We start from the raw sequence: 27,637 nt of genomic DNA on the forward strand, positions 1-27,637 counted from the left end.
TGCCGGGATGAAATAGTGATGGCAGCATCATTCTGCAGGGTGCAACCCATCATTCTGACTAATGAGCAGCATGTCTATTCAGCAGCCAAAAGTGTTTTCATGTATTACATTTTTTTCATAGTTTCAGTTCATTTTAGCTTGTTTATACTGCACACATTTAATTGCCAAATCAGAACACTGGTCATCTCAAGGCAATTAAAAAAAACAAACGGATTCAATTTGGTCATGATCTAAACACAATTTCAGCCCAAAACGGCTCAGTATGATCTGTCTGAGAAAACAAAGTAGACACACAAAAGAGTGGTGCCAAAAATCAATATGAGAATCAAAATAATAAGTAGTAACATATATATGGATGACATTATTGGGACTGTAATACGTATTTTAGTAGTTGTAGAAAAGTTTGGTTGCTTTTATGTCTCTAATAAGGGCAATTAGATGCATTTTTAATATTCATAATACAGTGAAGCCATGTAATTTTTAATCTAGGTTATCACACTGTGAGAACCGCGTGTCTAGCCAACGCCTGTTGGGAACAAGCAGTCCAGATCCATCAGATCCTGTCATGTGAATCTGTAAACCTGTTTTCATGGCCTGTCTGATGATTACCCTCCTCGACCCGGTCCAGCTCTTTGTTTTTTAGCTCTGCGCTCAAGTCTTGGGTCACGTGTACAGGGGTTGAATTGGCTGGCTTTTAAAGGTCAATTCAGTTTATTGATTTAATAAAATGAGGCATTATTGTTCAACTCAAGTCAGTTGTCAAAAGGGTTTAAATGACGTCTCAAGTTTAAAATTAGTTCAATTTTACTCTGCCCTTGAAGTATCTAATTACTGAGTAAAGAAAATGCAATCAACCATTTAACGGAGGTTTCCCGTTTTTTATACTGAGTGTTGTGGAGGCTTTGCAGCTGTACTCAAAAGTGGCCAGATACCCTGGCAAATTGTTGTTCAGTTGCTGGCAGTCACTTTAATGAAGTGCAGCTTTGGCGTGCAGCACTTGTACTCAACAACAGCTCTGGCACTGTTAGTCAGAGGGCTTGTTTTTGACATGCTGGAAGCATAATTTATGGCAGCAATCTAAGGCTGGTGTCTTTTTTTTTTCTTTTTTTCTTTCTCTCTCTTTTTTTTTTTAAGGAGATCACTCTGCGCTGCACTGTGTGTGCTTAAGATGCTAACATTTGCAAGGCCTTTGTGTTGCAAGCAAAAGGTCCTATTAGAGCTCCATTCTGCCAGTGGGCAGCTGTGTGCCTGTGGCTGAGCGGGCCTCTGGTCCATTCAGCGTCTGTGTGTGCGGCTCTAACTCGCTCTACATGCTGACGCGCATGCTGCCACTTTCAACCCTCTTTCGTTTTGCGTTGCCATTTCTACTTCTGTGATATTCCTGCAAAGATAACGCAACACGATTATTTACCATGACTGTCTGCGCCCATCCGTGTTAGATTTACTTTTCTGGGACCTGTAGTCCAGTGCAGCCCTGCACCCGACGTACTGACACATATATTCACTCCGAACCCTATTTATATGAATTCTGCTATTCTTTCTTGAACGTATTCCTTCCTCATTAACATAACAGATTTGAGAGTCTGGCGTCTTGTCACCCACAGAGCCTAAGACCTACATCTGAAAAGAAAAGAATGGCTCGGAAAAGAAAAGAGGCAGACTTGCAACACAAGAACTACCCCAACCCCCTAAAAACCAGACTCCTGAGATGAAAAGCTTTCTGGGATGCAATAGAAATGTTCCCATCAACACATCTCACTCTTGTTCTCATAGATAGTGACAGTGAGGAAGCACCTTGAGTTCAGAGAGAGAGAGAAAGAAAAAAAGAGAGAGCAGTTTTTTGACTCTCAAATGAGGATCTGTCCCCTCGGGGGCTTAGTTTTTGTTAGTTCGTTTGCATATCCGATGTCTGATGCTATTGCAGACTTTGTGTGTGTTTAACCTGTTTCTGCTGGAAAACCCCATAGTCCAGGTGAGCTGATGGTTTTGCATTTTCTTTCTTTTTGTTATTGTATTCTCTGGTTTATGAACAACAGTGTTTTGCATTCCTGTCTTTACCATTTTGAAATGACTTCTTCTCAAAACTCCAATCCCATCAGGTCTCGTCTAGATGATTCTGTGTGTGACTTTCTGTTTATATACTCCCTTTTTCTGATATAGTTTCCCATTTGCCTCTGATTAAGAAAGGAGAACTGAAAGCGTACAACTTTATTTAGTGTATTTTACAGCCTTTGTTTCCTTTCTGATGCCTAAATAACTAATTAAAAGACTTACGCTAACAATTGACACTGGTGAGAAGAGACACAATATTTAGACCTTTTCTTAAAACTATTTCCTCCAGTTGATGGATAAAAACACCTTAAATCAGTGCCTCAGGGTTATCCTAAAATGTTTGCCTAAGAATCACTGCTTATTACTTAGACTATGGGTTAAATAATAATTTTGTAATCAGAAATTGGTTTGGGACTAGAATGGGTCGACAAATTTTACGATAGAATGCATTTTTTGTGTTGCTAGTACAAGTTGTACTCAGCAAATCCTGCTAACTGGTCTGACAAGTGACATGTTTCCAGTATGTTTATCAAAAGCAGCAATTCAATTTTACTTTTGTGCCAAATTGCTATCAGTGTTGATTGACGGTGGGGCAAAGAAATACCTGCAACATTTCACATTGTACCAGATTTTCTAGTGAAGACAAAGCCCAGATCTTTGTGGGTGTTGGTTTATTTTTCTAGCTCAGAAAAAAAGACTTTAATCTGACATTATAAATTATTTCAAGTTCTTTGGATATAATTATGTGGTTTTTCTTTATCACATTTTCTTTTTTTTAATCTATTACGATACTCTGAGTTTTTTTTTAGTATTCATGATGAGATCACATGATGATGAACAAGCATGAGTCTGAGCAAATAAACTCCATGGTATTACAAGTTTTATTGCCACAACATTTTTTTCATACATTTGTGGATGTTAAGTTCCAAGGATTCCCTCTGCCCCACAACTTACTGGAACCCTCCTAGTCGTTTCTGTGCTACCTTCAACGTTAGAAACCAGACCTCAAGTTGGTAACGAAAAACTTTTCCTGTTTTCTGTAAATGGCTTGTGACACTTTGTGTGACATCCTTCAAAACTGTCTCTATTTGGCTTGATAGCAGAGACACTGTCACCTGAAAATCCTGCTCTTACAAGCAGGACCAATTTTCATGGAGACTTGTAATAACCTACAGTCTTTATGCTTCTGTAATATATTATGTTTGAATCCATTTTACATTTTACAGGTTATTACAAATAGCAGCACAGAAAACAAATTACTTAAGTTTGCGACCATCAGCTAACTAGCAGCAGGCCAGGCACTCATGAGAAATAAATACAAAAGTTTTTTCTGACTAAAGCTAACCTTTCTGACTAGAAGTCAGAAAGTTAATATTCAAAGAGATTCTTTTTCTCAAAAATCTATGTGAATGTATGTCACACTTAAGAAAATATAGATTTTACTGTGGCCACTTTTTATTGCTGTGAACGTTTTCACAGCAGCTCCATATGGGTCAGAATGACCTGATGGCATTCTAACTTTGAGCCACAGTATCACAGTTTCACAGTATTAACAGGATAATTGAAAACATATGTTCTGTTGGGTTCAACTCAAGTCAGTTGTCAAAGTTTAAGTGATGTCTCAAGTGACACTCCGATTTTAAACTAATATTATTCTGATTCTCTTTGTTCCACACAGCTTCACATCATCACTCTCTCTGGCATCTCATTAAAATGACTTCAATTAATGTTGTGGAGAATTTATACAGTTTTGAAACTTTTAACTTTTTAAAACCTTGATAGCTTCAGCCCATAAATCCCTATAATCCTTTCTAACCAATTCAAGGACCAGAATCGGACCTCATTCTAGTCTGATTCTGGTTCTTTTGTAATTCCTAATATAACACGGCAGTTGTTGTTATTTTGGTTTAGCTACATGGACTAAAGCAGACGTAGAAAAAATACAGGTAAAGTCTATTACTACTTTCAAATCCATATGGTAGTTGCACAGAATACTACATCTTTTTGTAGCATATGTATACCAAGTTGATATTTGAAATTAGCTAGGTTATCTGCATGGGGAGCTAACATGCAGTCATCTACTACAGACATGCAACTTGTAGCTTGCTAACTCTAGCTTTAACAGTATTAGCTTCATTAAAGTGAGTAGAAGAACATTTAATCCCTGCTTGACTGTCCATGTTTTTCATGACCAGAAATGTTTCCAAACAGCCAAGCAAGGAAAGAGTGTGGCTGCCATCTTTAAGCTAGCTGATGTAAAGATGTGTAGCCTTCAAGTGGGAAATAGGGAATGGGGGACTTCATACATTTGGGGAAAATACTGGCCACTTTCTGCTTTATCTCAAGAAAAGGACTTTAAACTTGTTATGCGCATTATGCCTTGTCAATTATTTTGAATTGCTAAAGTCATTCTGCTGACAGTGACTAAACCGGCATATTTTTTTCACAATATGAAATCATCCACTTAAGTAAGTAAGTAAGAGGCGTAAGAGGAAGGAAAACTACTAAAAATGTTTTTGGTAAATTCCAAACTTGCAGTCAACAATACATTCTAATTCATACTATTTTCAACATTGTGGCAATGGTCCTTCCTGCTTTGCTTCGCACAACGTAGAACACCCTCAAATTGTTTGACATTTTTCCTATTTATAGCTGCATAAACAATGGTGGGCTCGTGAAAGAAAAAAAAAAATATACCCAAAGTCTCACACCTCCAGCTTGCTCTTAAATTCTGACTGTTTAACGCCCCTGTTTCACAGTGTGCTGAGCAGTCAGAGGGGTCCATGTGGCAAACTGAGCCCCGTCACGAATGAATGAATGGGCCGATGGAATGCTGCATAGTTTTCATTCTGACATACTCCCGTCCGTACACAATCCCTAAAACTCACCCGCAGCTCTATGGTGGGAACATGGTGTTATGTAACACCAAAAGGATACTTTATTGGCTGATCAGTTGTGACAAGATGTGCAATATAACTTACTTTTGCAACACAGGAGGGGTCCCCGTTTTATTTATTTTTTTATTTTTATTTTTTCTGAGCTGAACAATTGCAAGGGTTTGCCAGGAGCTCTGGAGGCTCCCATGTAATGTATCCCTGATGGATTAGGGCTTTGGCTTGTGTGCAAAGAACAGAGCAGGGCCAGGCACTCATGGATAATGGAAGAAAGCACCAGAGAATGGCAAGGATTGATTGGGAAGGAGCAGTGTAATTAGTGGGCTACCTGATGTATGAGTAGCCATGGCATGTAGGGGTTACTCCCAGGGGCAAGGGGCCTCATACCTTTCTTTTCTTAAACTAAAACACCTGATCCGATGCCTGTCAAGCTTCTAAAGAATTAATTTAACTAATTTCTGTTCTGAGACACCAGGGTCAAACCTGAATACATTTCAGAGTTTACCAAGAAGGGTGAAAAAACCCCAACAGTTTTTAGTTTTCAGTTTGCACATAGCTTAATAAACGAGCCTTTCTCATTGAGGCAATTTCCTATAACAAATACACTTACTCATAAACTGATGAGCTGTCCAGACAACAGTTTTAACAAGATTGGTGACGTCTGCTGTCTCCAAATCAGCAGTTGTCAATGTTGACCTCCGTTTGTATATGGCTGCTATGGCTACCCATTCAGTTCCTAGAAACAGTGTTTAACTTAGCAACTATTTTATAAAGTACAGCCACGCTCTTAGTAAGTCAAGAGTGTGTACAGCATATATGAGGCATGAAGACAGATAGGCACATCATTTGAACTATGTCATTAAATTTGTAAAAAGATGCAAATTTGTTTTGTTTATACATATATATGCTCATTGTGAGTTTTATGCATTAGACTGTGAGTGTATTGCAATAGAAACAAAAAAGTGATTTGCCCACGGGCAAAGATTTAGACCGTGGTCAAAATCTTGCTGCTGTTTTTAAACAGCTGCTGCTGTTTTTGAACTATTGGTATTGTGAGAGCATAAATAAAGTCTGTAATAATGTTTAAATATGTGACTGAACATCTTGTAACTGGTGTTAGTCAGGTAGGCTGTTTGATAATAGATAGGTTTTATTTTCAGTATTTTAAGTTCCTCAGGGTTGAGTGTGTGCAAGGTTGGATTTATACCAAGAAAAATGTTTTTTTTTTTTAATCATATTTTGTACTTTTGTACATACTCATTTTTCTCTCATTTTTTCTTCAGGGTCTGATCAGTTCAAGAGGATTTTTAGTTATATTTTTTGTGATAATACACAAAAACAAGCAGGCTGAAGATTTTCAAAACCCTAGAGATGAGTCTTTCATGGTGAATCAATTTCAATTGGGATCTTTAGACACTATTACCAGCTTCCTGTAACAACAACACAACTTGTTCCACTTTCTGGAAACTGAGAAATATGAAGGATAAAATAGTTAAGAGTAATAATAGTTTTAAATTATATCAGATATACAGCTTAAAGTTCATGCATCTCTTTGGTCTTGCGCCCTGATGTGTGTTTCAGATGCTATTAATCTGCTATAGAAAGTCTCTCATATTTTCTCTTTGGTTTTTTGAACTACTTCCTGTCAGGCCAATTACAAGAACTAGACAGGACATAGTAGAAAAGATTGAAAAAGAACAACTTTAAAAAGCTTGGACAATTATTAATTTAGTAAAGTGCAAAGAAATTACTTTTGCATAGTGCTACATGTTAAATATTTCTTTTTCTTTAACCTATAAATCTAAACACATTATTATTTTCCTCTGTGGTAGTGAGGCAAATCCCCTGCATTACTGCCATTTGCAATAAATCCAGTGTAATGATCAGAATTTGGGACCTGCTCAGTCTGAGTTCTTTGAGTCCTTTTGTTAAAGCAAGAGTAACATATTATGCACTGTATGTCAAGCTCATTTGGGGATTTCTCCTTTTGCGTCTTTGGTAATAAAATCATCGAGCTCCACACCCAGTTTAGCAGCAGCACAGTCTTACCACAGGGGAAGTACAGCTCATACATTGAAAGTATGCTTACATCTGCAACTGATGTCAGTGTAGCTTCGTGTCACTTTGTGTCGTGTAGTAAGATGAATTCCGGTGTTAAAGAATGACTGTTAAGAAATGGCAGATCTGAGAGGTGACTTGATGTTAGGTGAAGTTTGCTTTTGCTGTGCGAATCTGGAGCTACTTGTATTTCAGATCCCTCAAAAAATGAAAGAGTCAGTTGAACTGAGTGACATGCAATATTACAGTAGTAGTAGTAGTAGTAATAAAATCTGCAAAAGTGAAACTCTTTAGTTTTATCTTTATGTAAACACAAATAGATGAAAAATGTTTGAACGTATTCTTTGAACAGTCTTATACAGCATGTGTATTGCTTTATTGTTATTCTGGAATTGTGTGTAAATTCATAAAATCCTACCAACGCACATGAAGGATTATGGATCATACCGAAACTGGAGACATTGTTTTTACCACAAATAAATAAACAAGAATGAACATGAAGAATGAAAGTAGCAACAAAGACAAAGTGGGATTTTAGCACATAAAACAAAAGCACTGTCCATCGGGGTTTAGGTCCACGTAAATGCAACTTTCGATGTCTAAATGTGGTTGATCACTTGCGCTAACCAAACCTGATTTTTCTATATTATTTTTTGTTGAAGTCAAGCTTGGATGGTACCAAAGGGCTACAAAAGTCTGATTCAACATTTCTTACTAGATCAAATAAAAGCAAAGGCAAACTAACCTTAAATAGCTGTGAACACTGATCTCCATGGACATCCAATGTTAGGTTTTTAAACTGATGCCTCCAATGTGGAGTAGTGTAGCTAGGCTCTGAGACACCTTCAGAGAAGAAGAAAAGAACCAGATTTATTAGATGTTCTTGTTTCTGGAAGCACAAATAGAACTGAAGCAAAGCTGCAAAAAGTCACAAACAAAAGAACTAGCTAAATGCCTGGCCGATGAACTTTTAACAGTGACGATAGAAAAATGTTTAACTGACGGATCAAGGCTTTGTTTTTCCGCTTGTGAAGATGTACTGGTGTTAAAGTGGGCTGATTTTGGCCTACTTTCCTTCGCAAGTGGATACTAGGGTGATGGCTAAAGGAGTCCGTGGTATGTCTCAAAACCCCCCAAGCCCTTTAGGATGACTTTTACAACCTAAAGCACATTATCTTGAAGAGGGGTGGCTCTGTATTTTCCTTGAATTAACCGTCCTCATTTAAGACAATCACAAAAATGTGGCTAAATTCAGCACCTACATCAAGAGTCTTAACAAAAACATTGAGTAGTATAAACTCAGATGCCCACACAGCGCCTTGCTTGCTTGTCATAATCTAGTTTGGTGGAAAAAGAGTTCTTTAATTTTATTTCGACAGAAAGCCACTGATCAAAGTCTTGACACCAGACGCGCTCCGCACAAGTATGCAGTGGCCACAGCCAACTGGGTGACGGACAGCAAACGTCCCATCACAGAACTTTATTGGGGGCCCAAATGGGCGTCTATTCATCTGTCTGAGCAAATCACTGTCTGGGCAAAGAGCCATGTCAGCTTAGGTGCCCTTTTTTTGCGCCTCCTGTGTCACTGACTTTTTGTGAGCTTAGCGCCGCTCTCTGCAGCCTGCTATAGGCAAGTAGATGTAACATAATCCTGTCCAGCCCACAAATATTGAATTTAAATTGGGACTAATTGACTTTTCCCTCATTATTGATTTGTGTAACTGGTTTTGGAATTGGGAATGTGTGGTATGTTTCCTTTACAATCCCACAGCAATTTGTTGAGAAGGTGCATCAGCATGCATGATTCAAAGTCCTTATAGCTTTTTGCGGTATTTTAAACAATAAGAAAAACATTGATAATGCCTCTCCTATTTTTCAGTGAAGAGATGTATGCTTAAGAAAGGCTTTGTGATTCATCAAATTCCAAGTTTACTACAAGACCAAAATGCTATCAAATAGAGGAACAAAATGGCAAACATTTTATCATATGAGTGCAAGTCCAATGCAAGTACTCTACAGCTAAACTAAGCTCTGGTTTCCTCATCATGACAAGATGGTTCATTAAGTAAGCTTGGCTTCAGGGTTGAATTCACACTCGCTCTTGCCCTCTCCCATGACCCCACTTACCAGTCCCCTACGCAAGTGCAGGTTAGCATAAACAGGCAGCATGTACAGGCACACAAACACAAGCTGCTGTTTCAGCCCTTATGAACACATCCTCAAATCACCCTGACCTCACACTGTCGCAACCTTCATGCATGACCACAACGCGCCTTCGTCCTCATTCTGATTACCGCTCATATACACACAAACCCTGCTATGCTGCTCCACCCAAACTTCGGTGTCGGCCCTAATCAGTAAAGCAGTCTAAAAAAAAAAAACTGAGCCAGGAAAACATTTCCTCCTCCTCCAGCTCTCTCCACCAGAACCAGTGCCTCTCGTCTGCAGAGGCCGGTTGTGCTCCACTGATTCTCTGGGGTAAATGGAGATAATGGGAGTCATATGCTAGCATTTGGTCCGAGGGGCAAACTTACATGAAACATTTATATTCTTTATGTAGTCATGCAACTTGTGGGGGAAAAAAAGGATTGGACAAAGATGGCATTGTGATGTAATATGACAAGACTATGGCGGCCCAAATATGTTTTATCCAGTCCCTGTGTAAACAACTCCCTCATATGTTTTCTTTTAAGAAGTTCTCAGCAAGACTTGCTGTCCCTCAAAGCTAATTCAGCCCTGTGTGCACACCCTCACACCCGAGAATGTTTAGTGCAACTACCCTTACTTAACGCTAAACCACATGCTAGAGGCAGGGTAACATTGCAGGCCTGGAAGAGCCATTAGCTTCATATGTTGTTCCACATTAGAAAGCTGTCATTACCCAACATTTGACCTGAGCTATGAGGGTATTTTCTATTTAGATACTGTCAGTAGGTTTAGTGGCTGGTTGATGAAGGAGTTAGGCCCCCAAGCCAATGCAGCTATCTCTCCTGAGAAAAGCATGAATGAATGAGCATTCTTCCATTTGAGCAAATTACAGCCACATATGCTCCATCTGCCCTCCACAGGCTTTTAAGAGTCTTGTTTGGTGCAGTTTAGCTTTGCCAAATGTGGGTGCAGGCGACCGCGACTTCATATATGTTCCTCCTTTGCTCGGGTCTCCTCACCACATCTGTAGTCGTTTGACGTGAGTCCTGTTTTTTTTTTTTGTTGTTTTTTTTCTGGCATTAGTTAATCTCTGCCTTCTGTTTCAGCGCGTTAGGATTTCCACATGTCCAGAACCAAAACGTTCAATTATTTACAGGGATGAGGAAGCACTCGGCAGGCTGTTTTATTTACCAGGACAGTAGTTCTATAGGCGTGAAGTTCTTCTGGTAATTTGCGTGGTTAAACATTTTGAAGTGTTAGGGTGTTGAATGCTAAATGGAAATATGTTTGTCACATCTTTTTTAAGTCTTTTATCCAGATTTAGTGAGTAAACATTTTCCATTTTTTAGCCCATTTTATATTGTGGATTAATGGATGCTATTTCTGCAAATATAGATTTGTATACATTGCATGTATTCATATTTTTTATTTATTATGTTCTACTGTTTACATGTAAAACAACATGCTTCTGGGCCCATCACAATTCAGTTTAGGTCTTTGCAATTTAAATGAAAAGTATCTTGTGTTCCTATTTTTGCCTTGATTAAAAATCCTCACCTCTTGAACTTTTTCCACAATCTTTTCACCACAGAAACAAACTCCAATGGCTCCCAATAGATTTTCTCCTAGGTTTGCCCTGATTTTAGCTTCAATTTGGTTGTCCGTGTCTAGGAAAAGTACCCCCATCAGCATGATGCTGCCAGGACCATGTGTGACTGTGGAAATGGTTTGTTCAGAAAAATCTGTAGAGTTGGCTTTCTGCCATACAATGTTTTGCTTGCAGGCCAAAATTTGACAGGGTTTGTAGGAGGATGTGGATGTTATTTAGATAGAATATTGTACAGATCATATTTTATTAGTTCATGCCAAGTCCTTACCTTGTACAAACAGCCTGAGAGGCTAAATTTCTCTCACAAGCCTCTATTTGCCTAATACCGCTGAAGGCGATACAACTGTGTTTAAGCATACCTCTTTCCAGGGTGGAAAAAAGAGCAGATTTAAGTGAATTACAAAAACCCCCATCGTTTCTTTGTTTGGTATTAATGTTCTTTTCGTTTAAATCTCCTGTTTTGGTGAACACAGGTATCAGCTGTATTACCAGAGACTGGCTTCGTCAGCACTGCTCTCTTCAGATGGGAGGTCACAAACTGCTGGTCCACTTCACACAAATGCACCATCTGCATTCTGCCCTTGCATAAAGATGGCCGCCCGTGGCTTTTTTCTGCACCTGTACACCTCGGAGCAAAGCTGTGTGCTACCATGGTGATCATTTTCTCAAAAACACTGGAAAAGAAGAAGGGTGTCAATGATGTAACGTCCAAGAGCCCCGACAGACAGCCGGTAAGAGAAACTTTACCTTCAGGTTCATTAATATCTAGTACGGAAGTCATCGTGGAGGTAATCACATATTATACATATTTGGGCAATCTAAATGAGTATTACAGACTGGATTAAGCAATATAGAAGTAAATGTAAAATGTGCAGAGCTGTTTTAGTTGAAAGTGTACCTCCTCACAAGGTGATCCATGCCGGGTCTTGTCCACGTCAAGAACTTTTCTGCACAATTTATCCCACAATCTTAAATATGCCAACATACACAGAATTGGTTTGAAATTAAGTGTGCTTCTGTTTGTTGATGTACAACCACTTCACTTTTGATTTATGTTTCTGAAAGTGAACAAGAGGATACTCTTTATTTTAATATTTTTAAATGTAACCTGTCTTGTATCTTGTCTTGGCATTTCAGGCATACCATACACAGAAGGCTACATTGCCCAGGGTAGTTTTGCTCTGAAAAGAGATGTCTTAAGATGGTGTCCTAATTGTATGGTTGACTTTATTGAATCAAGACTGCATATAGCATCAGAGTAGACAGGCCATAGTGCTGCCACAAAAACCTGTGTTTGTATGACTTTCATTCATTTGGATTATTTGTGTATGGGGGTGTGAATGGGTGGATATAAGTATGTGTGTGTGTTTTCTTTTATTTATTACTTTGCATTTTTCTTAAGACACAAGAGACTAGCTTTAATCAATAAAAATAAAATGGTTTGCAAGATGTACTCCAATCACTCAAGTAGGTATTTAATAGAAAAATTATTAATTAAACTACTTCTGGATTCCTTGGTTATGCCATTCATCCCTGAGGGCATAATAATAGGGCGTCACTGGGCTGTCCTGCTGTAGATCACTGCTGCAACATAAATATGTAAATCTAAATATCTAAAAAGAAACAAAAAAAACCCATTGAGTTTAGGTTACAAAGTGTTTTCCTGTGATGTTTTCATCATTGGCAACACATTTACTTGTTTTAGATTCATTTGCCTGTATCTTAGAAAACTTTTTTAAAATTATTTTGTTGTGGAAACAAAGGTGCCAAGATGAGTGAAAGCAAAGGACCACATTGTGACATTTAGTTTTATCCTTTGTAAATCCACCACCATCTGGTCTTCACAGTGAAGAAGTGAAGTGAATTCTTAGATAATGTGCCGTGGGTCCATCGTCCAGCTTTGTTTGGAGTTTTTTCACCTTTTCGTTTAGAGCGCTGACTGTATATATGGACAAGCTTAGTGGAATAACTTTTTTTTTTCTCCAAGTTCTCCTGTCATTCCCATTTTGTAAATAGCCTATCATGTCAAATCATTTTTACACCTTAGAAAAATGAAGTCATTTATTTATTTATTGATAAGTCCTTGACAGTCTGAGTCTTATTCCTTATTAAAACTTTTCGCAAAGTAGTGATAATTTGCAGCGTTTGCATCATCTACCTTGTCTTGATGAAATGTCGTCTTTTATTTTTGGTTCTGGTTTCCCTTCTTTAGTGAAATGTCTGGCTCTTTAAGTTGCTAAATGTTCCAGTGGTTCAAAATAAGTCAACCAAAGAGGTGCTACTTCCCTGTCTCATTTCTGCTTGACTCTGAGCAGTTGTTTTGAATACTTCAAAGAATCTTCACATTCTGCAAATAAAATGGAATATTGATAGGAACAAGACTTGTTCACTAAAACAATACATTTTTCAGAAAATAAACAAACTTCAGGTATATTGATGTTTTCAAAAGAAGAATGTGAAATATGTGAAGGGTATATTTTTTATTGCTAGTAAATGAGTGGAATTTATGTCAATGTTTTTCTTTGCCTGACGGGCAATTTTGCAGGAATTTTCTTTCCTGCATTGCAGTTTGTTTTGTATTATACTAACTGTTTACTTGTTCTCTACAGAGTGATCTCCACATCATGAGCAGAGGGACCACCCTCTTCTCCCGTGGAACCGTGGGTGAGTTGGTCTTACTTTATCCCTCCTTGTGTGTTAAATCCAAATATATGCTCAAAACATAATAGTTTAATGACAGACCGTGGTACAATTACCAGCAAGGTTGCTTGGGTTTCTATTTAACTCCTATGAAGAGGTAATAAGTACCAACAGCCAAGCTGTAAGCGAGGAACATTTGTAAAATTCTCAGTACGTACTGGAAGTAATTCATTTACTGAAAAAGTTGGAACTTGGAAACGTCAAAGTTGAGAGATTAAATTATGTTTAGATCATCAGAAGTGTGAGAAAAAAAATGTAGCGGCTGTCAGCAAGTTTTTATATGCAAGGCCATATAAAATTTTGAGGTTAGGACCAAACTCTTGCTTTTCCACTTGGACTTTTGTGCTCTCTTAGTTTTTTTTCCCTCTTAGTTGTTTTAATTGCACAACTGGAAATTTCAGCTTTTGTTTAAAAATTAAATGCGTAATTAAATTGAATTCTTCTACCCATCAATTAGTACCCATCAATTAGAGTATTTTCCTTCTCTTTTTTTATGGGATAACACCACAAACTGAAAGATTCCAAGTCACATTGCAATCCTGCTTTAAGATTTTTGTCAAAATAGTGGTACTTAGAAGACTTCAAAACATTGGTCTAATGCATTGCCTCTTTAATGCCTTTATTAGTCAAACCATCAAGTTCAGTGACCCTGACTTCAACTGTTTTGTTGTTAAGCTTAGTCTCTCACTTCTCCCTTTCTCCATCTGTCCGTCATCCCCTTTTCATGATAAGGGTGCACCTGCCTCCATACAACGTTGCACAGCATTCTCATGGGAGTGAACTGTAATTGAATACACTGTCGCCTATGTCAACAATTTCCCCTAGGCTCTGTTGGAGCTGCAATAATTACTCCCTCTGTTAAAAGACACCCTACTGTAAATACAAGTTTCCACTTTGACCCCTTTTTCTTCTTAGCAAAAATGTGTTGACATCACACGTTTTAGAGCGGTCTTCCTTTTCTACTATTAATCCTGCTCTTCTGGAACAAACACAAATATTTTTGAGTTATATTCCAGCATTACGGCATTGAGGTAATCTCTGATGCCCGCATACATTCTTAGTCCACCCAAAACGGTTGTTTCAACCAGTGATGAAGCTTTCCCGAACCTTGAAACGGCTTTCCAAGATGATAGGATTTAGACTGCCAGAGGATCTCTTTGCCAGAAGCCTCAGTTGATTCATTTGGCTTTGTAGCTTAAGCAACTGTGGCACTTTACTGTCTGCTTATTATCTCATGCAGCTGTGTGGTAGACCTCCATGCTGATGATGAGATACCTGCCAAATCCCACTGTTTTTCAAAGCATATTTCTTGGTTCAAGAATTTGCATTTGAGCTGGTGAAACATTCAGGAATGCTGACTTCCTCAGAATTTCCTAAAAAGCAAAACAAAAAAAGTTAATCATCCTGCCTCCACTGTTTTGAGGAAAACAAAAAAATTATCTGTAATAATGAAATGAATAGACAAGACTTTCATCTGTGGTTTTTCTGCTTGTATTTTATCTCCTCATGTGGGAAATAATCCAACACGAATACACTGTGATCTCTCTTAGTCATACTGTTGGTTACCTAACTTCATGCTTTAACGAGCTCTTCTTTGCCAAATTCCTCTTTAAAACGACCACCTTTTTAAACTTCCTACTAATCTTGAAGCTCTGGTCAATGAATACTAGGTTTCAAAGTGCCTTGGAAGAGTTAGTCATAGTCCTTAAATTCCTTTTCAAAGCTAGTCACGTCACAAAACTCTAACGTGAATGTGTTTTATTAGATATTATGTGATAAACCGGGGGTGTTAAGTTAATCACAGAAGTAGCCAAAGCTTAAAACAAAAACTTCTGTGATGTGAGCTTTAAAGTCTTTAAAACTCTATTTTCAAGAAAAATGCAAGAACACAACAATAGCAGTATTTGTGCCATTTTGCCTGATTAGTTCGCTTGGCATTGTTCTTCCCAGCTAGTTCATTAATGTGTGTTGCTACGTTCTGTGTGGTGGAAAGTAGATGGTAGATGAACTGATTTTATGTGGCGCTTTTCTAGTCACACTAACCACTCAAAGCGTCACATCTGTATGTGTGTAGAAGCTCAAAGTCAAGATAGTGTCGTCTCAACTTATTGTGAAGCACACTCAGTTTTTTAATATTATGTGTGTGTGGGAGTGGGTTTCAAAGCACCGTTTTATGCACCCATGTCTGTACTTTCAAGTAAATGTGGCAGTACACTAATACATATATATAATTGTAACCTGCTGGCAATAATAGATTTATCAAATTCTCTTTTCAGCCATAACCTTTAACCCAGGACACATCTGTAATAGACCAACACAAAGTTGCATGTATTTGTGAAGTTTCTTTTCTTTTTTTTTTCTTTTCTTTACTAAGTAAGTTAAGAAAAATAAATCTAGCATCGGTATTGATTCCACAAAGAAAGTCTATATTTTGAACATAAAATCACAATATTGATGATAAAAATATTCTTTAAATGTAATAAGTCAGGCAATATTAATTGTTGTATTTTTAAAAGGGGGGTGTTAAACAAATTTGTTTAGTTTATCAAAAATGTTTAATTGTATTTATTTATAGATATTTTTTAGTTTTTATGGGAACAGATGCTGTCTTAGAAACGGGATTGGTAACTTGAAGCTGTATCAGTAATAGAAGTAAATATTAAATCAGCCAGTCATTTTCTACTTTTTGAGTCACGTATTTCTTACGGTCAACATTATCCATGTTTTTTATCACACATGAGCAACATTGAATTGAAGGGTTGAGCTGTTTGGGTTATTCATTTATGAATCAGCATTTTCAGACAAATGAGTTTTAGCTTGTTGTTTAGTACAAGTCAAAGCTCATAAATTTCTTTTGGATTTTCTTCTTAGCTGTGTGTTTTCTTTGAAGCTTGCAGCAGCTTTTGCTAGATAATAATATCTCCTAATATCTCTAGAAAGCTTTCAATACTTTGGTAGTATTTGTGTATGTAAGCTGAAGGCCACAATACTCTTTTTAATGTAATATATTTTTCTTAGCTTTAATGGTTTCAGGTCTCCGTTTATGTCAGACTGAGCCTGTTTTTTTATTAATTTCAGAGGCAGACAGATGGTTGGACCTGGGACGAAGCTGTGCCATCCAGCAGAAAGCTACAGATTCCAGTTTGGAGAGCCTGTGGGACGTGGTGCCTGAACCCGGAGGCCTGCACTGGGCCAAAGAGCCGGGCAGCACCACAGCTATCACCAGTCTGATAAGAGATCTCACTCTGGGTAACACCGGCACAATCGGCACCCACGCGATGCCCGTCCAGACACATTTCACACCCGCAACCCAAGCTCCTGCGGCTCCCCCGAGCAAACGGCAATGCCGCTCCCTGTCCTTCTCAGACGAGTTCAGTGGGTTCCGCTCATCTTGGAGACCTCAGGGCTCCCGAGTGTGGACGTCGGTGGAGAAACGTAGGTACCACAGTGGGGGGAGCGTCCGAGGCGGAGCGAGCCACTTCCCCCCAATGCAGCGCAGCTCCAGCTTTAGTTTGCCCTCATGCTTGAGCGCACCCTCAGACGGCACCCGGGACCCGCCACTCTTCAACCAGCAACTGCCTCTCCACCTTCAGTTCACCGCCTCTTCGGTTTCCCCCAGCTCTGTTTTCTCACACCACTCCCACAGTCAGGTCTTCCTCCGGCCTCTGTCCCTTTCCCACGAGCAGATCAGTCTGAGAGAGCTCCAGCGGGAGGAGGTGTCCGAGACCAGCTCTCCGGACTCGACCCCGGAGCTCGGAAGGAGAGGCGCTGGGAAGGGCAGTCTCTCTCGGAGCAGGTCCCAGCCCTGTGTGCTGAACGACAAAAAGATTGCTATGAAGCGCAGGAGACCAGAGGATGCCCAGGAGCAACGTCCCTCCCTGGATTTGGCAAAGATGACTCAGGTTAGTTGGAAATGATGACACTCACTGACAAGAACACACAAGCACACATTCATTTGAAACCATATAAGTGGGAAACTTCTGGTGCTCTCCTTTTTTCATGGGATTAAACTTAAACCAGTTTCAGTTTATGTCTATAAGTTATTCTGTAAAATGCACTTGGAAATCCCTACAGTGAAGTACTTACACAAACAAATACAGTACCTTCTTATACATGTTTTTTTTGTTTTTGTTTCTTTTTTTACCAAAGGCATCTTAAGGTGATCCTCAAACATAATTAGAGAATATTGTCTTAGTGTGATTACCCTGGATTAAATCAATCCTGAAAGATGTTTTCTAAATTAAGTTTTCCTTCAGCTCATGGAGTGGAGTTTCCCATGTTCAATCACACAACCAAACAAATTATATTAACTATGAAAACTACATTAATTATGAATTTAGTTCAAAAGGTTTAGCTTTTATCATATTTAGCTTTATTAACTCATTTAAAATGTTATATCAGCATCTGTGTAAAACTTGGACTTCATGAAATACTACAGATCAACACTAGCAGATTACATGGCTCCCTAAATTATCACAACAATCCACCTTTTAGCCCTCTACACTCTTTCTGCAGAATCCATGAAATGTATGACATTCTTTTTGTGCCACCTGGTTGAAAAAGGCTCGTCCGTGATTGGCTGGTGGTTCATTTATGTACAACTAAAGTGGCGAACGCAGAGACTGAGCGAACAGAAGCAGAGCCGTGCGCAGGCTGAGTGAGAGTTGTCAGAGTTGAGCTCTGCTGAGTGAGCATTTGTGAGATTTATTCGCATACGAATCAAATTATTGTTCATTAATACATATGTCTGCTCAGATCACTAAAATGATGCCATAGAAACATAAAGTTTACTTTGATGACAAAAGAGATCTTTGGAGCATGAAGCAATAATCCAGTCTTTTTCCTCTTTAACCTGAGTTAAATTCTTCTGATCACAATGTTGGTGCAGGAATGGGTTAACACAAAGGTTGTGGCTGTACTAGACCATGTCATAGTCTAATGACTATGTCACTACTGTGTTTAGTAGCCACTGTATCACTGACTTTAGCCATAATCCACACCTTTGTAAATCTCCCACAAACCCTTGAATGCATTTTCCTTCTCAATCCTCTAAAGGCTGCAGTTATCCCTGTTGCTGTGCACCTTTCTCTACTATGTTTTCCTTCCACTTAACTTTCCAATACTATTCTCTGAAAAGACAACTTCTTAACCAATGATCTTTTGTTGCTTTTTTTAACTTTTGGAGTGTGTCAATAAACGTGTCTGCTACAAGGAGCTATCAGGTCCTTATCACTATTTAGCACTTGGACATAAGATTTCTATCATGTAAATATATTTTTACTCATCTTATGCAGTGCTACATCCTTTTGAGAAACTGGAAATAAATGACCTTTTAAATGATATTCACATTTTATGAGTTGCACCCATGCACATCCAAGTTGTTATGAACACAATCAGAAAATAATCCATCCCATGGAGGAACTTGTTATGGTAATCTAAGTGTATTTTGTCTACTGTCAAAACAGTGAAAGAAACAATGGGTGATTAATTTTTAGGATATTTGGATGTGCTGATCTCCATCTTGCGTTCCCCATGTCGAGAGTTTGTTTGTTCTTTTTGTAAGGTCAGAGGAAGCGCTGGAACATTATAAATGACCCCTGGACAAACCCAAACCCGAAATAGAACGGCACAAGTTGTTTAATCACATGCACTGTTTTAAATCTTGCCCTGATGGTTTTTACAGAACTTGTCCTTTCTCATTCCGTTTATAGTTTTCAATGAAATGCCGAAATTCTGGACTCAATCGGCAGCATGAATGCCAGAATAGCTTTGGGCTATCAGATTTTAAACCATGTCTATTTTAACTTTTTTTTTTTTTCTGAGCACAACTTTATGATCCTTTGAAATGTACTTCCATAACATTTCTCGTCAGGGGAATTTGTCCTTTTCCTGACCCCTGATTAGAACCTATTTATCAATTTATCCATCTACTCTCCCTTCCATTTTTCTTTTTTTTTTTTTACAAGCTGCCGTGTTCCTAGCCAGTCATCCTTAGGACTCAGCCAGGGCTGGAGAAGCTAGGCCTTTGTAATGGAGTCTAGCAGGCATGTTTCCTCCAGTCCTGCCAGCTGCTAAAAGGGGGGGAAACAAGAACACTGATGACACATCTATATACACATTATAAGTCTACGCGCACTCGTGGAGTCAGCTTTATCTCTTTCAATACCTTTGCTGATTCCAGGTAATTGTTAAGGAACTGTGTGTTCTGAAGGTTTGGCAGATTTGCCAGATTACCTTTATCTACTTGCATAACTGAAACCAGCATTGTTGAAGCAAGAGTGCAGGTTTGATGGGCCATTTCAAGGCTTTGCTATCCGTGCGCTTCCCTTCCCACATGCATAGTTGGAGTGAGAAATTTAATCTGCATGTGAGTGATGGCAATCTCCTTTTGAAGCTCTTACTCTTAACCAGTGGTATTAAAGCTATGATGTCTTTTTTTATTTGACTTCTGAATTCATTTGGATTTCTTGATTACTAAATGATAAAACTTCTTTAAGTTAGAAAGCTTGCTACTTTCTTGGCCTCCTTATAAACCGCCTATATGCACAATATGGAGGTGAGTCCGTATCTCTCAAGCACATCTCCTGTTCCATGTGGAGCTTGGTGCATGCCACTCTCTATGTGTAAGATGGCTGAGTTTGGTACTATATTAATTAGCGTAAAGATCTTACATTGGTCCTTGCAGCAGCTTGGTGGCAGTCAATGCACTTTGCACCAATGTTCTTGAGAGGGCTCCAGTAACTTGAAGCAGTGCCAGAACAGTGAGGGTGTGATGATCTGGCAAGCTCAGATCTGCTACAAATGATGTTATGACCAAGTCAAACTAGTGCATGCCGACCACACCTTCTGGATAATCTAGCACTTCTGCTACCAGGCTCCTGCATGTCAAACTCAGAACTTGAATATGCTATAATTTTGGTAAAGAATTACCACAACTTCCCTTTGCAAGCTGCAAGCATGTCGAAAATAATCATAGTAAGTAAGAAATATGGAGTGCAGTGCTTCTTTATGCTTGTCCTGCAAAAACAAAGTTTGGGTTTGTTTTTTGTACAGTGTTGTGGCCTAGTTGGGTCTTAATAAGTCAGCACGAGACAGTATTTTTTGTGAGCTAAGCTGCATAAAGCGCTATAAGCCCATAGCTGTAAATATAAGAAACACATGTTTAACACGATCTAAGGGCTTTTATTTAAGTGCTTTGTCATAGCTTGCCAATGTTGTTGTTTATTTTAAAAGAAGAGTGATATGTAGTTTTCACACCTTGACTTGTGAAATTTACAAACAGCTGAAATTCTTATTTTCTATTAGTATGAGTAAAACTCGCCCAACCGGCACATCAGGAAGATTTCTGCTGGATCTTAAAAAGTCTTAAAGTTTATCATCTCAATTTTAGGCACTATATGCCTTATTGCATTTTTTAAAATGTATGATATCATATACTTTCCATAATATAAAAATATTGTTGTTGTTATGATATTACTGCTGAATGTTTTGTAGATTTTGAATGACAAACATATTTGGACTCTTTTCTTGCTTTTTATCCCACATAATATTCCCACTGATCTTTGTTAGCCTTTGTAGCTTGGCTATTAAAAAATGTATATCAAATGTGGGTAAGAGAGAAGTGAAAATCTAAAATCTAAAGCATCATAATGCAGAATTTGCATGCACTGAGTATAATAAGGTTGTCCTTTTTTTTTCTTGATTTCAAGATCAAACACATTCACACTCTGACATTGACCGCAATTCAATACATTGTGCACCTCTAACATTTTTGAAACCATAATTGATCAAAACCTCAGTGTGTCTTGATGCTGTTAACCAATTCATACCTATCTGTTGCACAATACGTTGCCTAGAGCTTCCTGGTCCATTTTAAAATGAAAGCACAAGGCAGATTTTATATCTATTTATTCCTGTTCCTCAGGTATTCAGCTTCCCATATTTCTTTAAAAAGTGGGTGTGTGCCGTACCAAACTGTCAGACACAAAGGAAGCCCTGCGACTTTGCTTCGGGCTGTAATTATAAATTTCTACTTCCTCTCACATCTTTTATGTTTATGGAGTTATGTGTGTGTGCAGAAGAGTAACAAAAAGAAAAGGGGGAAAAAGCAAACATTGATCATGATTGACAAACAGAAACCTTTATACTGGAAGGGTTAGAAATGGAGTTGTTACCTTTGAAAGTGTGTTTGTGGTTCACTAAGCAGAAGGATTGTGGGAGGATGAGTCTCCTGTGTGTTTTGTCAGTGGAACATGGTGTAATTTGGCCTTTAGATTCCCCCAGACCACGTCAATGACGGAGGGTGTGAATTCTGGGGATTCATGTCGTGCTAATTGGCTATAACCCGAACACTGTATGGATTTGCATGTTGCCACCACCAGGATTTCTTGAATATCCTTCTAGCAAGCAATGTGTGTCAGTTCACCCCTCAATCAACTGCCTCTTTTATCCCTGGTTGGCCTTCCACCTTGGCGCGCCTCTGTTTTTTCCACAGAACGGTGGGCGTTGCCAGCTGTCAGAAGGGGAAATGTTATCTCTTGATAGTAGTTAACTTGTGGAGCGATTGTTGAGGCAGCATACACTCTGCTTTTTAGGAAATGGCTTTTCCAGCGTCTGTCTGATCACTTGATAACTTGAGTTCGGTTATTCCAAACCCTGACGAACATTGACAGGGAATCTTTTGGTGCTGCTGCGTTAGCGGTTTTTGGTGGCATGTTGGGCAATTCAATGTTTGTTCATGTGTGTGCAGATTTGTATGAGGGAGAAAAAAACTGGCAGACTAAGAAAGAAAATATTATTCCAGAAGATAGCGGAACAACTCCTCTTTCCTCTCTATTTATATCTTCCTGCTGGTCCAAGTTCTCTGCCCCCTCCTCTGCCTGTATCTCTTTCCATTTCTGGGATTGCACACATGGTGATCATTGTTGAGTTACAAGCCCTGTAGGCTTGTGGGAACTCCTAGTTGGGTGCGTCTCTGTGTGTCCTTACTCATAAATGTGTATCAATCCATAATATTGATAATGACACCTTGTCAGTATCAGATTGATACTTTAGTTTCAGATTCCTTTTTGAAATTATACTTTATTACTGCACTACAGTTTCTTAAATCTACCACAACAACGATTTGTTTTGATATCCTTTCAGATTATACATTTATTCCGCTTTATTTATTTAGGAAAAAATACACACAAATTAGCTTTGTAAATTTTTCTTCATCGTGTTATATTTTGTAGACAAATATAAACTTGTCTTACTTTTTGGATGAAAGGAAGAACCACAAAACACATAGAGGTCAAAATTTTGATGAGGTATCCAACTTAAATTTAAAAAGGAAGTATTGGTATCAGCCGTACTGGCCTTGTGTTTATCTGGTATTTGATCATCTATTAGTCACATTCATGCAAATAGTAACTTGAAGCGGTTCGAGGTAGTCAGAGCTTGTGAGTCTTATTTAGTGTCACCGCAGAACTAAATGAACGACAGCGTGAATTTTAAAAAAAGTTCCTTCCAATTTTTATGTTATTTTATTTCAAGCATTTTTGTTTATAATCTGCATGACTCTTCTCAGTTTATAGTGCAGAACGTTTTCCCTTTCATTTACAACGCTATTGTTTATCAGGAGGAAATTTGCCTAATGTCTTGGCGGGTGAATCTGCAGCTGCCTTTCCATCCTGTGTTGTAGATTGCATGTTTTCATTGAAAAGCTGTGCTTCAATGGCTCTGCTTTGAAAAAAAAATGCCTGATTGGTGTTTATCATTTACATATATATATATAAAGAAATACACCTCTGTGACAACTAATCACATTCAAACATAGAATGCACCGTTTGTGTGTCGAGTTTATTGTTTTTAGGATTTAGTTTGCCATGGCAGAAAAATTGCAGACTGGGCCTCACATAGCTGCCTGCATTTATCCTTGCAAGAGTAGCGGAGACCGCTGTTGTTGCTAAAATTAACAGAAACGCCAAAGGCCCTCGGTATAGCAGGTGTCTGAATTGTCTGTTCCTTCTTTCTCTGTAAACACCACGTATAGCAGAAGCAGATTAAGTTAAGAGTGTCATTAGATGTGAAGTTGTCTTTTGTGACTTTATTTAACACTGTTGACAACATCTCTAAGGATATGACACTGCATTTTGGGCAAAAGTGACAGACTAATAACAAACCCCGTCACCCTCCATACCAGAGTATACCATGCAAACAGTGTTTTCCTTTTTCTGTTCTCTGGAGGAATGCCCGAGTTCTGCAGCAACTATTCAGTTGACGGTGTTGTGCAACTTCAACTTTAACAAAACTTGTTTTACGTTCAGTTCACACAGGTTCAAGCTCGGCTGTCTGAAATTGCTTGAATTCAAATCATACATTTTCAGAATTTCGCGACAAAACACCCAGTGCTATATTCATAGTCTCTACATGAACGTGAGCACATCATGAATCGTTTTCATGAATTTATTTTTAACACTTTAAACATAAAGTGTTAAAAATACTTTGCTCACTTAGTGTATTTTAGCCTAAAGTACACATAAAATCTCTTATCTCCGTTTTTCTCCTTGAATTATTAGAAAGAAAATGAGTCTGAACTGTTGACTAAAAAGCACCTGCTGAAGAAAACGGTTTTAACCTCTGCTATGCTGTGTGAGTTTTCAGAAAGAAAAGTTGGCAATGGAAGAAACACATTAAGCCACTGCTTTATTCCCCATCCTGTTTCTGATGTACCTGCTAACCCAAAGCTGTTTTCACGCCCCACCTGCAGCAGGCATGTGGACTGTAGCAACAGAACTGGAAAGCAGAAACATCTAAACATAATGTGTCCGATTTGATTGTTAAGGCAGGTGCCTTCGGTTTATATTAATAACTTATAAATCACAGCAGTTACAGTCTTTGCCAAATATTCTCCGTGGAATATCCAAAGTCTGCCTTAAAATAATCTTGTATCTTTCATGCACTCGTGAAACATTTCATTGTTGATGGAACCATTAATTATGCTGTCTACCTGAAAATCCTGAACAATAACGTCTTCAGTTTCTGACCTTAACATCAAGTGCACTTGCAAACACGACACATTCTGAACAGGCTGTTTGTCTTCTGAATTAAAGCAATTCTGCAAAACTAAGGCCCTCCACAGGGATATAAATGACTCACAACACAAACACTTAATGGTAGCCACACTCTTTTTCTTCCCCTCGACACATAAAACCTTTGTTTGTAAAATGCATGTTATATTTAACATTTAACTTTAATTAATAAAGAAAAAAAAATCTGTAAGGGGGAAATACCTTTCACTGCACATCTTATTCAGCATAAGATATGTGTAGGATCTGAAAGCTTGATATATAAAATATAACTTTGCTGCTCCAGCCCACCACCAAACCCACTCAAAGCACAGTCTGCCTCAGTAGATTTTATAGAAAGCATATTGTGCAGAAGCTGCTCCCCCTCCTTTTCTTTGCCCTCGTCTCTCCCTCTGCTGTGATAATTAGTAGTGGGGTAATACTGGGGAGGGGGGATTTGAACGCAGAGTTCCAAAGCTTAGAAATCCCCTTTTCTACTCTGCTGGTGTAAGTACAGCAGAAATGCCTCCCACTTTAACATGATCACCTCAAGTGTTGTCAGATGAAGCTTGCTAATTCAGCAAAAGGCAGCAGAACTTTAAGCCCAGACAGCAAAACGTCCTGCCTCAGATTTTTTCTTTTCAGATCGGGCTCCGTCACAAAAACACAGAGATTTCCAGCTCTTGGCTTCAAAATCTGCTTTTCAGCACGTGTTAGACAATGCTACAGGTGCCTATCGTGTGAGATTAGGCTTTGTGGAGCAAACCCATCTCTATTCACCTCCATGCCTTGAACATCTGCTGCCTGAGGGCACTCTGGTGATCATTAACCCCTACACCGCTCTGCACCTCTGTCTTTGTTCGCTGCAGAGAGGAAGCAGATAACTTTGAGCCTCTTTTAACGTCACGTTTTGGAAGCGGGCTGCAGTGTTTTGCTTGCATACATTCCATCTGAAACTCTCAGCGACTTAAATAAGGAATGACTTTACCGTACTTGGTGCGTCTCTAGCCACGCATCTGACCAGACCGCTCTCGGACAGAACATACTGTCTGTGGTTTGCAGCTCATCCCGTTGATTCTTTTTATTTTTTTCCACTATCGACCCAGATTGGTCGGAATAATGCGCATGTTCCCCGAGTGGCTTCTGTGTGTGCTTGTGTTTACATGTACACATGCTGTTGGTGAAAGGCAAAGCCAGCTTTTTGGCTGCCCAAAGAGAAACCCAATCTACTCATATGTTCCTGGGGAAAACAAACTGGGGTTTAAATTGAGAGCTGTCAGAACTCTTTAACTTTTACAGTTTCACTGAAGTGGAGTAAGAATTTTTCCCTGTTCTTTCTTCCATCCAGAAACTTCAGACCTTTCAAAGCCTCAGCTGGCCCGGATTCTCGTCCTTGGACGGCTTCAAGTCCAGCCCGAGCGGGCACTCGTTCGATCCCGCCGGCCAGTCGGAGGCGGACTTCGCTGCTGTGCCTGAGCGGGGGCTGGAGTTGCGGACGGACATGGTGGCGGACGACGAGGAAGAGGACTCGTCCTACGGGGAACTGGACAGCGATTCCGCTTGCAGCGTGGACTCGCGGCCCGGTTCCCCTGCGTGCTGCACTGTGGACAGTAAACGCACCCTCTGGAAGGGTGACTGCGTGAAACAGAGGGATATTTTCCAGCTCGGTGGGGAGCTGGACCTTGAGCAGATTGAAAGAAACTGAACATCCACTGTAAGGTCACATTTAATGTACCAAGAGGTGACTAATGAAATGCCATGAAAGGGATAAGATACTGAAAGGACTCAGAAAGTGATCCATAATGAAATATTAAGTATGTTGCCGAAGATTATCTTCTGAATTTCACGTATGCCTTGAACATTCTTTCTGCTTTAACCAAAAAAGCAGCACCCTTTGAGGATTTTTTTTAGTTTTTATTTCTTATGAGTTGGTGATTTGACTTACCTCAGGAGTGGAAAATTGGGGGTTTCTGTCTTAAAAAGTGTCTCCTAACCCTCAACCTCTTTCCAACCTGATAATCTTTCCAAAGTCAGCTCACTTTAGTTTTTTTTTTTGTTTTTTTTTAGTACTGTAGTAGTAGCTGAGCTCACCTGTATTCAGCTCAGATTTGCTATTTTCAGAGTAATCTGAAAGCTGGGGATGAAACAGAAGACAAAGAGGTCTTCTTTCAGACATTCAGTCTTGTTTTTCTCCTTTGTCTATTGAGCGCACACATAAATCTTTTAAGTTTGAATGTAGGCTCCATAAGCTTTATGAAGAGTTGAAAAAAAAAAGAAAATCAAAAAGTGCCTTCTTTTGAATGCTTGTTCTTGTAGTTCTTTTCAAGGAGAAAAGCCTCACCCTAAAGCCACTGTGTCTGACGTTTATATGCAAAGTGTATGTTTGAATTAAACACTGAATCTCTTTTTGGGTTCAAACAGCAGTGTGTATTTTTCTACATTTTTTTTTGTTTTTTTCAGAGGGGGGGATTTTTTTATATGTTGTTTGCAAAGGAGCAAAGATTTCAAGGCCTTTCTTCTAACTGAATGGAAATAAATTCACAACCTGCACCAATACGTCTGGTTTATTTGCTTCTTTCATTTCTGCACAAGGCAGATTTCTAGATCAAAGTTGAGATGAGCAGTTTCCAGGTGCACTTTAGAAGCTGCACCCTCTCCCCCACAGTCACTTCCTGCATCATGTTTCTGAACTACTTTTTGTTGTTTGTTGTTTTTTAATACTCTCTTTTCAATCTTCTGCAGTATTTTCAGATTTGTATTTACCGGTAAAGTTTCATTTATAGTTCTTTTCTTGCAGTTTTTCCAAAATTTATCATAGTGACCAGAAGTTGTACTGTATTTCACTGTGATTATATATTGGAGAAATCCACAGCTCAGATCTGGCATTGTTGAGTAGAAAGAAGAAGATAGTCAAAAGTTTTACTTAAGACAGCAATAAAGCATGTAGAAGGTGCTCTGGGCGGATGAAAAATATTAGTTTTTGTTCGAATGCAGGAAACTAATAATCCATCCTGTACACATCATCCCCATAGTGACGGATGGCGGGGGCAGCATATTGCTGTGGGAATACTTTTTCTTCAACAGAGGCAAGAAGGCTGATCAGAGCTAATGGGAAAATGGATGGAGTG

At 38.9% G+C, this 27,637-nt stretch overlaps 1 protein-coding gene across 1 annotated transcript in view; it reads left to right on the plus strand.

Annotated features, from left to right (window-relative positions):
* LOC102227530 (protein FAM53B-like) overlaps positions 1–27,065 on the plus strand; it is a 28,890-nt gene extending 1,825 nt beyond the window's left edge. The window contains exons 2-5 of the mRNA XM_005804897.3: positions 11,235–11,492; positions 13,371–13,425; positions 16,540–17,363; positions 25,858–27,065. Coding sequence (XP_005804954.1) covers positions 11,412–11,492; positions 13,371–13,425; positions 16,540–17,363; positions 25,858–26,214 — 1,317 coding nt within the window. The 5' untranslated portion in view covers positions 11,235–11,411 and the 3' untranslated portion in view covers positions 26,215–27,065. The remainder of the gene's footprint in view (positions 1–11,234; positions 11,493–13,370; positions 13,426–16,539; positions 17,364–25,857) is intronic.
* The last annotated feature ends 572 nt before the right edge of the window (positions 27,066–27,637 follow it).

The sequence above is a fragment of the Xiphophorus maculatus genome, chromosome 22, assembly GCF_002775205.1.
Source record: "Xiphophorus maculatus strain JP 163 A chromosome 22, X_maculatus-5.0-male, whole genome shotgun sequence".
NCBI lineage: Eukaryota > Metazoa > Chordata > Actinopteri > Cyprinodontiformes > Poeciliidae > Xiphophorus > Xiphophorus maculatus.